This window comes from Cucurbita maxima, unplaced genomic scaffold (assembly GCF_002738345.1).
Source record: "Cucurbita maxima cultivar Rimu unplaced genomic scaffold, Cmax_1.0 Cma_Scf00032, whole genome shotgun sequence".
NCBI classification, from domain to species: domain Eukaryota; kingdom Viridiplantae; phylum Streptophyta; class Magnoliopsida; order Cucurbitales; family Cucurbitaceae; genus Cucurbita; species Cucurbita maxima.
Genome location: NW_019272048.1, coordinates 862,949 through 872,151, shown reverse-complemented (window position 1 = coordinate 872,151; position 9,203 = coordinate 862,949). Strand labels below are relative to the sequence as shown.

Sequence of the window (9,203 nt, the reverse complement as noted above, 5' to 3'; positions counted from 1 at the left end):
TTTTTTTTTTTTTTTTTTTTTTTTTTTTTTTTTTTTTTTTTTTTTTTTTTTTTTTTTTTTGAAGTTTTTTGCAATTTTGTCCTGCCTGACCCTTATTAATTATGATTCTGTTAATGTAGGAAAAGTACAAGAATAGACCCTGGGTCTTGGAAGATGAAACGGGTCAATTTCAATTCCAAGGTCATCTCGAGGGCTCACAATCAGCAACATATTACTTGCTTGTATTGCAAGGAAAGGAATTTACTGCCATTCCTGCAGGTTCTTGGTATGGTTTATCTTTGATTTAGTTTGCTATGAATCAAGTTGTAGACCTTTATTTGTTTGGCATAATCTTCTTCATACTTGGTTATTACATTATCCTATTCTTGAAGGCTTCTATATTGTTAGGGTGAAAATTTTCAAGTCATCCATGGTGGTATTGACATGACTGACCTGAATTTTCAGGTACAACTTCAACAAAGTGGCGCAGTATAAGCAACTTACTTTGGAGGAGGCAGAAGAAAAAATGAAGAATCGAAAGAAGACGGCAGATGGATATGAAAGATGGATGATGAAAGCTGCAAATAATGGTGCTGCTGCATTTGGTGAAGTTGAGAAGTTTGATGACAAAGAAGGTGCTCGCGCTGGTGGTAGGGGACGGAGAAAAGCTACTGGTGATGAGAATGAAGGTAATGCCTCAGATAGGGGAGAGGAAGATGAAGAAGAAGAGGCAACAAGGAAGAACAGATTGGGACTCAATAAAAAGGGTGGCGGTGACGACGACGACGACGAAGGTCCTAGGGGAGGTGACCATGACATGGATGATGATGATATTGAGAAAGGTAAATCTTTCCCATTTATAGAAAAGCAAAGCAATTCGAGCTGTACCATGTCATTGTCATCTCTAAAGAAGTCACTTGCCATCTGTTAGATTGTTTGCTTGATAGGCTATCACCATCATATGGGAATAAATGCATCAAATGAGTGGTTTAAAGTTTTGGATGGCATTATGTTAGCAAATTCTTTTGTTCTTATCCAGGAAGATCAAATTTTCACCATGTTTTTTTTTAATAATTTGTTTTTGGAAGGAAACACTTATCTGTCTCCATGCATGTGAAATTAAGAAATTAATTCACATGATGAGCATTGAGGCCAATGTCATTGTTCCTCTTTGTTAACGTGCCTGTTGAACTTTGTAGGAGATGATTGGGAGCATGAAGAGATTTTTACTGATGATGATGAAACTACTGCTCCGGATCGTGAAGAAAGGGAGGATTTAGCCCCTGAAGTTCCTGCACCTCCAGAAATCAAGCAGGTTGTCTAGCACTTGAAAAAAAAAAAAATTCACTGATACATATCATTTCATTGATTTAATAGAAACAATTCTATATTGTTAAATTTAACAGTTGAAGTAACCGTATATGTTTTTCTCCAAAGTTGCCAAAAAGGTCGTAAGAAACGTTTCTAAAAAATGAAAAGGAAAGAAAAGAAATGAAAAAAGCTAATGCAGGATGGGTGATGAAAAGTAGGGAAGGCAGAGAGGAGATTTTGTATGACCATAATTTTTTTTCCTGAAAGTAGCCCCTATGTGTCTACGACCACCATTCACATGCAAATATGCATGGGGCGTGGTAAATGAAAGCAGCATTTTGCATTAGGCTCTATTTATTCATATATAATTATGAAGACCAAAGTCGAGATTCTAGAATGCTTACAGGATTTACAACCTGAGCTTAGGATATGGAGTACTATTTAAGAAGGAATAGGAAAAAGGCAAGGTGTACAAGGACGGTAGAAATTATTTTATGAAAGAGTAGTCGTGGATGTCGTGTTATTATGTAATTCTTAGTTTTTCCTAGAATCTGTTGCTGCTAGAGTCTTCATTGTTACTATTATTTTTGTAATGTTCACTAGAACGTTTCTGGAGTCTAATCGGGTATGTGTTTTCTTCGGTAGCCCCGGCTGGCCGATTTGATTCTCAGTCTGAAAGCGTCACTGACATTTTTGCGATTTTGTTTAGATGTAGTAACCTGAAGTCCTTAATATAACTAACACCTTAATGTTTGACCTTCAAACTCACCTGGAGTTCTGGTTGACATCTTGGATTACTGAAGCTTTTCCTGAATATATAGTGTAACCTTTCAAGTCAAAGATATCACATATCAGATACAGATGGCTTGTTTGTATGCGTAAGCTTTCTAGTTCAGCAAATTATTTTCTCACTATGCAGGATGACGAAGACGAGGAGGATGAAGAAAATGAAGGGGAGGGGGGGTTGAGCAAATCTGGGAAAGAGTTGAAGAAATTGCTTAGGCGTACTGGAGGGCTTAATGATTCAGATGGAGAGGACGATGATGACGACGACGATGTAAGAATCTCTTTTGATTTTTGTGTACAGAATTTAACAGCATCCAAAACTTTAAATTATAATGACCCTACGAGCAGTTTTTCGAATAGAATCTGTATGGATTGCACTTGATCATTAGTCATGGTACTTTTTAGCAGTCTGAAGCAGCATTATTTTGATCATGTATTTTGCTCTCTGCAATGCTTTTTTCTTTTTTTTTTTCTCTTTTCTATATTCTAAATGATAGGAACCACCCTGATTTGGCTTTAGCAAGGACCATGTAAATAATATAGAATTTAGAGAGATTGGATTAACACCTATATAAAATTTAATATCTTATGAGGTACTTTGACAATTAAAGGTAGTAAGGGCAAACAGTTGTATTGGGAATAATCAAGCTACGCCCAAAAAACAATGATGAAAAGAATTTCTATTAGCAGCAACAAAAATTTGTTAGCAGTGTCCACGATGCCTCGATTTTTTTGGAATCCTACCGAGTTGACCTGATCGAATCAGCATTTATACATAGCCCTCAACTTATTGTGATACTGCCTGCATTTTCTACTGTTAAGTGGCTTTGTACATTTTATGTATTCAGGAGGAGGATACTGGTGACACTCCAGTTTTGCCTTCGAAGCAGAAGGATACAGTTAAGGAAGAAGCTGCGTCCAGCAGTCCCTCAAAACCAACACCTTCTGGATCTGCTAAGGGAACCCCCTCCACTGCAAAGACAGCAAAAGGAAAAAGAAAAAACGGCGAGGATGTGAAACCATCCAGTGCACCTCCGAAGAAAATGAAAACAGAGACGGTATGTTGTGCTGTCTCATGGTTTAGTCTTACGGTTTAAGCTTCGAGAACGAGAGTACTTTTATTTATATTAGAAGGATAAACAACTTTTTTTTTTGGGATATTCAGGAATCAAAGCCTACAGATGAAGCCTTGTCTACTTCTAAAAGTACAGCCTCAAAAGGTGCACCAGTATCGGTCAAAACTGAATCAGCATCGAATTCTGGACCCGTTACTGAGGAAGAAATTAGAGCGGTCTTGCGCCAAAGGACACCCGTAACGACGCAGGATCTTGTTGCGAAATTCAAGGCAAGACTACGATGTAAAGAGGTAATGTTGCTATGGTTTCATGGCATGTTTTACATAAACTGTTCTTTCACTATGTTATGGTTGAGAAGCGGGCGGTTCAGGGTGTTTCATCATTCACTTTTCCTTCACTTCTTTGGTCGATCGCGAGCGAAATATGAACTCGATGGACCACAACTATTCTCTGATGCCTTATATTATATCCCATTATGCAGGACAAGAATGCTTTTGCAGAGATCCTTAGGAGAATCTCAAGGATTCAAAAGACGAATGGAGGACCGAGTTACGTCGTGCTGAGAAAACCCGAAGACTAGAAGAATTAAGTGTATGTTTCATCTTTTTGTGATGTTACTGGCTTTCATCGAGTACAATGTTTATGTGGTGAAACTGTGTGCTGCAAAAGCTCGAGGAGCCTCCTCTTCTTTCACTCACTCACATGCTGTGGTGCTTTTATCTAGGCAAAGGGCAAAGGGCAAAGGGCAAAGGGCAAAGGATAAATTTGTGACTTTGAAAGAGAGGTTGGAATACGTTGAGAAAGAAACGAAAAGAAATGTTGAGACCCTTTGTCATATTGGTTGTCATATTGATTTTGGCGTTTTTCTTTGAAGACGTTTTTAAAATAATGGAATGAGTAAACTTAAGTATTTAAGATTTGATCCTTATCTTCTTCACGTGCTTTGATTAAAGTTAATTATCTTGGTCACTTGTGAGGATTTACATTCCGGGGTCGGGATGTCTTTTCTGTCTTCGTCTTGTCTTCTATTTTATTTGTATGGGATTTGATGTTGTCTGCTTTGTTCTGTTATGTATTGTCATTAGCCTCATGATTTTTAAAATGCGTCTATTAGAGAAAAGTTTCTACCATCGAAGTTTAGAGAAACGAAGCATAAGTGAGGATAAAGTAAATAATGTTTGTGTACTTTGTGAGGATTAACTGATCGGGCCCGGATGTCTTCTCTATCTTCGTCTTGTCTCCTATTTTATTCTTATCCGTTCAAAACTTTCTATTTGCTTTGTATGGAATGTATTCAAATTTTCAATTTTTAACTATTGGAGAAGAGGTACAAATTTTTGAGGAAAACCAACGAACCAAAGGGTAGAAAATGTAGTAGGTTGGGAAACCTCTCTCTAATAAACGTCTTTTAAAACTTTGAGTTTAAAGAGGACAACATCTGTCGACGATGGACTTAAGAACAAAATATTTGAAGGACTTTAAAGTAGAAGTTATAATATTGACGTGACACGTGTGAGAATATGATAGGGGAAAGAGGGAAAGAAAAGTGATGCCCTATTGGAGGGATGATATGGGAGGTTGATATCTGCAATATGAGCATGCAAGGAATGGGAGAAAAGTGACAAATTTTACTTACTCTCCCACCGCCCCTTCCCCTTTTTACTCCCATAACCATTTATAGAAAATTTTAAAAAATAACTCGAGTCCGAGCTTTGCTCCTCTATGCTCGGTGCACCTACGTCTGCTCGATCCGAGAGATATCATGAATTTTTTATATTATATCGTTGAATTTAGAATCTCTAAGTTTGTAGGACTTAGATTCCCCGAGTACTTGCTAAAAAAGCCACCTTTGCTCGGGATTAGTATATTTGGGACACGTTTTTGGTATTAAATCTGGTTTGAAAGTTGGAAGAATCTAGAATCTCTAAGTTTTATCCACCGCAAGTGTTCACCAAGGGAGGGTGGTTGGAAGGTGTAAGGAGGGTTGAGGGAAGAAGAGTGCATTGAGGGAGTATAGAGAAAGAGATGCGAGTTGTTTATTATGGGGTTTGTCAAATCTACACTCATTTATTTAACTTCATCTCCAATATCCCATCTTTTTTTTTTCTTCCCAATTTTGGAATCAAATTAGGGACACTGACGCTATCGAGGGATTGGGAAATGGAATCTCTCTCTCTCCTCCTTATTCTCTCTCTCTCTCCTATTCTCTCTCTTACTATCTCTCTCCTACTCTCTCTCTCTTATTCTCTCTCCTCCTTATTCTCTCTCTCTCTCTCTCATTTTCTCTCTCCTACTCTCTCTCTCTCATTTTCTCTCTCCTACTCTCTCTCTCTCATTTTCTCTCTCCTACTCTCTCTCTTACTATCTCTCTCCTACTCTCTCTCTCTCATTTTCTCTCTCTCTCTCCTACTCTCTCTCTTACTATCTCTCTCCTACTCTCTCTCTCTTATTCTCTCTCTCCTCCTCTTTCTCTCCTACTCTCTCTCTCTCTCATTTTCTCTCTCTTACTCTCTCTCTCCTACTCTCTCTCTCTTATTCTCTCTCTCCTCCTCTTTCTCTCCTACTCTCTCTCTCTCTCATTTTCTCTCTCCTACTCTCTCTCTTACTCTTTCTTACTATCTCTCGCCTGCTCTATCCTACTCTCTCTCTTATTTCTCTATCCTACTCTCTCTCTCTTATTTCTCTCTCCTACTCTCTCTTTCTTACTAACTCTCTCATTCTCTCTCCTACTCTCTCTCTCACTATCTCTCTCCTGCTCTCTCCTACTCTCTCTCTCTCTCTCTTATTTTCTCTTTCTTACTATCTCTCTCTCATTCTCTCTCCTACTCTCTCTCTTACTCTCTCTTACTATCTCTCTCTCTTACTTCTCTCTCCTACTCTCTCTTTCTTACTAACTCTCTCTTTCTTACTAACTCTCTCATTCTCTCTCCTACTCTCTCTCTTACTATCTCTCTCCTGCTCTCTCCTACTCTCTCTCTCTTGCTCTCTCTCTCTTATTTTCTCTTTCTTACTATCTCTCTCTCATTCTCTCTCTCTCTCTTATTTTCTCTTTCTTACTATCTCTCTCTCATTCTCTCTCTCTCCTGCTCTCTCTCTCTTATTTCTCCCTTATTCTCTCGTCTCTTATTCTCTCTCTCTCATCTATTCTGTTCCCAAGCCCATGCATCCATCTTTGCCACCAAAGCAGTTGAATTAATAATTATTATAGAAAAAAGGAAAAGATTTATTTGCACATTTTCCAACTCTCTTTTACAATTTAGCTTTCAACTCTCTCTCTCTCTCTCTCTCTCTCTCTCTCTCTCTCTCTCTCTCTCCATTTCCCTCTTTTCTTCACCAAAACAAAACAAAACAAAACAAAACAAAACAAAACAAACAAAAAAGTCAGCTTCCCATACTCCTTCTCCACCCTTCTTATACTCTCTACAAACCTCCCATTGAGCTCACATTCCCTTCTCTTTCTCCTCTTTCGCGTTGTTTCACCCAACATGAAGCATGAACAGAACAATCTCTCAAACTCACCTGCAATGGAAGAAATCCCATCAAGAATCTTCCCATGTCTATTCTGTTCAAGAAAGTTCCAAAGCTCTCAAGCTTTAGGAGGCCATCAAAATGCCCACAAGAAAGAAAGAACCGCCGCCCGAAAGGCGAAGCGGATATCCGATTACGCAGCGTCCGAGTCGCCATCGCCCTCGTCGTCGTCGTCGTCGTCGGTCTTTGCAGCTACCCACCACCAAACGCATCATCCAGGGCTATACCCACATCCAATGTACATTGCTAATGCTGCTAATCTTCATTGTTTCCCCAATAATCCACCTTTGTTCTATGAACACATGGGGTACTATGGTGGGGTTTGTTCAAGCAATAGATATCATCATCATCATCAATATGGGGTGGAAGATGAACAAAATGTGTTGAATTGGCAGAGAAACATTAAGAATGATAAGAAAAAAGAACAAAAACTTGATCTTTCCCTTCATTTATAGAAGCTTTTAACCTAACTTCATCTTCTTGTTGTTGGGTTTTACAAAGTTTTCATGATCAACAATAAATTTGCTCTTTTTTTTCTTCATCAATTTGCTTGTTCTTCAGTTTCATAGCTGCAAATGAAGCCAAATATTGTCCAATTTATTGTACTTTAAAAATGCACTAGTTTGAGAAGGGTAAATTACCAAAATGCCCTTGCTCGTGTTTGAAAAATACCTATGTTGTTTTAGGAAACTGTAATATTTGTTGGATGATGAAAGTCTCACATCGGCTAATTTAGGGAATGATCATGGGTTTATAAGTGAGGAATACTAATTCGATTGATATTAGGCATTCTGGAGAAGCTCAAAGCAAAGCCATGAGAGCTTACACTCAAAGTTGACAATATCATACCATTGTGAGAGTCGTCTTCGTTTAACAATATTATATTTCATAAACAAACCGACGAACATATTTTACGATACAATTGGATTTTGTTTAGGATTCAGTTGGGCCAAAATTTTCTATTTTGTGTGAAGCCCATTTTTCCTTTTCAATTTTTGGGCTTCATTCATGTTCATTGTGTACTTTTCTTCAATATTTCCTATCTAATAATATCGGTTTGAGATCTCAGATCAGTTGAAGAGGAGAATGAAAACATTTTTTTATAAACGTGTGAAAACTTCTCCCTAGCCATCGTGAGGTTGACGGTATACGTAAGCCAAAACTGACAGTATCTACTAGCAATGGAATTGAGCTTTTTTGGGCTTCATTCATGTTCATTGTGTACTTTTCTTCAATATTTCCTATTTAATTATATAGCAATGGACAATGAACTTGGGCTGTTACAAATGGTACTAGAGTTAGACATCGGCCTGTGTGCGAGCAAGGACATTGGACTCCACGAGTGTAGATGGTGAGATCCCACATTTGTTGGAGAGGGGAACAAAACATTTCTTATGGATTGTGAAATCCCACACTTGTTGGAGAGGGGAACAAAACATTCCTTATAACAATGCAGAATATGGTCTAGGTTGGGTTGATGGATTTTTTTTGACTCAATCAAGTTCCTGTTGGTTGGATTGGTAATAACCCAACTCAACCCTCTGGGGTTGGGTTGTAGAGTTGCCAATTTTTTTTAAAAATTTTATCTTTTTTTAAAATTTTATTTATCCACAATTTATAATTATTCAGATACAATATTAGATAAAATATATTAAAATTTGACAAACAAATATAAATCGATCTATAATTATTCACATAAAAAAATACATATTAACCTAGTTCAATATTGTCATAAAGACAGCTAAATACCTACATTTCTTGTAATATGGTGTGACTTGATAAAGTTAGAGAGCCCTAAACCGAACTCAGGTGTGGGTGTCCTTAGAGAGGCCGAAGTACCACTCTGGCAAACTTATTAATACAAAAATTATCTTAACATAATTTATATATTTTTATTTGGCTTAGGTCAATCCGAAGGTTTTATCCACGAACCCGAAACCGAACCGATTCAGTTCGGGTTCAGAAAAATGAACTCATCCCTACCCAAAATGCTAATCCAACCCAACCCAACCCTTATAGTTCGGGTCGGGTTGGTCTGGGTTATCAAGTTGTTGGGTTGAATATACACCCCTAACAGAAACCTCTCCATAATAGACGTGTTTTAAAACATGAGGCTAACGACGATACGTAATGAGTCAAAACACACAATGTTTACACGCGGTGGACTTGGGCAGCCACAATTAGTCTCCCAAAAGACCCCATAAATAATGAGGCATGCCTCATCCATAGGTACATGGCTTCACTCTTACTTAACCTGATATCATCGGTTTAAATAGTGCACATTTTCAGTATTTCTTGTTATCTCGATCGAAACGACTTTTCTGTCGAACCCCTTTGTGTCTGTATCAATTTCTGACCGCGCGGAATCTCCATAGCCAATTTTCCTCAATTTTACTTCAAATCTCACTTTAAACGTTCCATGTCGACTAAATACGAAAGATATTTGACTAACTCAATGATTTTGTACCTAAGCTCTTGACCTCTGTCTTCCTATTATTTACCCAAAAAAAAAAAAAAAAAAAA

General features: G+C 37.9%; 2 protein-coding genes across 3 annotated transcripts in view; both read left to right on the top strand.

Annotated features, from left to right (window-relative positions):
- Positions 1–4,080, top strand: part of LOC111466826 (transcription initiation factor IIF subunit alpha-like) — a 6,391-nt gene extending 2,311 nt beyond the window's left edge. The window contains exons 4-11 of one of the 2 annotated variants that reach the window (XM_023111464.1): positions 120–265; positions 445–821; positions 1,179–1,294; positions 2,210–2,347; positions 2,925–3,134; positions 3,242–3,442; positions 3,634–3,743; positions 3,877–4,080. In XM_023111464.1, coding sequence (XP_022967232.1) covers positions 120–265; positions 445–821; positions 1,179–1,294; positions 2,210–2,347; positions 2,925–3,134; positions 3,242–3,442; positions 3,634–3,732 — 1,287 coding nt within the window. In that variant the 3' untranslated portion in view covers positions 3,733–3,743; positions 3,877–4,080. Of the gene's footprint in view, positions 1–119; positions 266–444; positions 822–1,178; positions 1,295–2,209; positions 2,348–2,924; positions 3,135–3,241; positions 3,443–3,633 lie in introns of both variants that reach the window. The other variant, XM_023111463.1, reaches the window with a different exon arrangement.
- Positions 4,081–6,636: 2,556 nt separating this feature from the next.
- On the top strand, positions 6,637–7,135 carry LOC111467088 (protein LATE FLOWERING-like). The gene has a single exon (XM_023111875.1). It carries the CDS (start codon positions 6,638–6,640, stop codon positions 7,133–7,135), a length of 498 nt encoding a protein of 165 aa, XP_022967643.1. The 5' UTR covers position 6,637.
- The last annotated feature ends 2,068 nt before the right edge of the window (positions 7,136–9,203 follow it).

What these genes read in the sequence shown, in the direction of transcription:
- LOC111467088 (XM_023111875.1), top strand. Translation starts at nt 6,638, where the DNA reads ATGAAGCATGAACAGAACAATCTCTCAAACTCACCTGCAATGGAAGAA.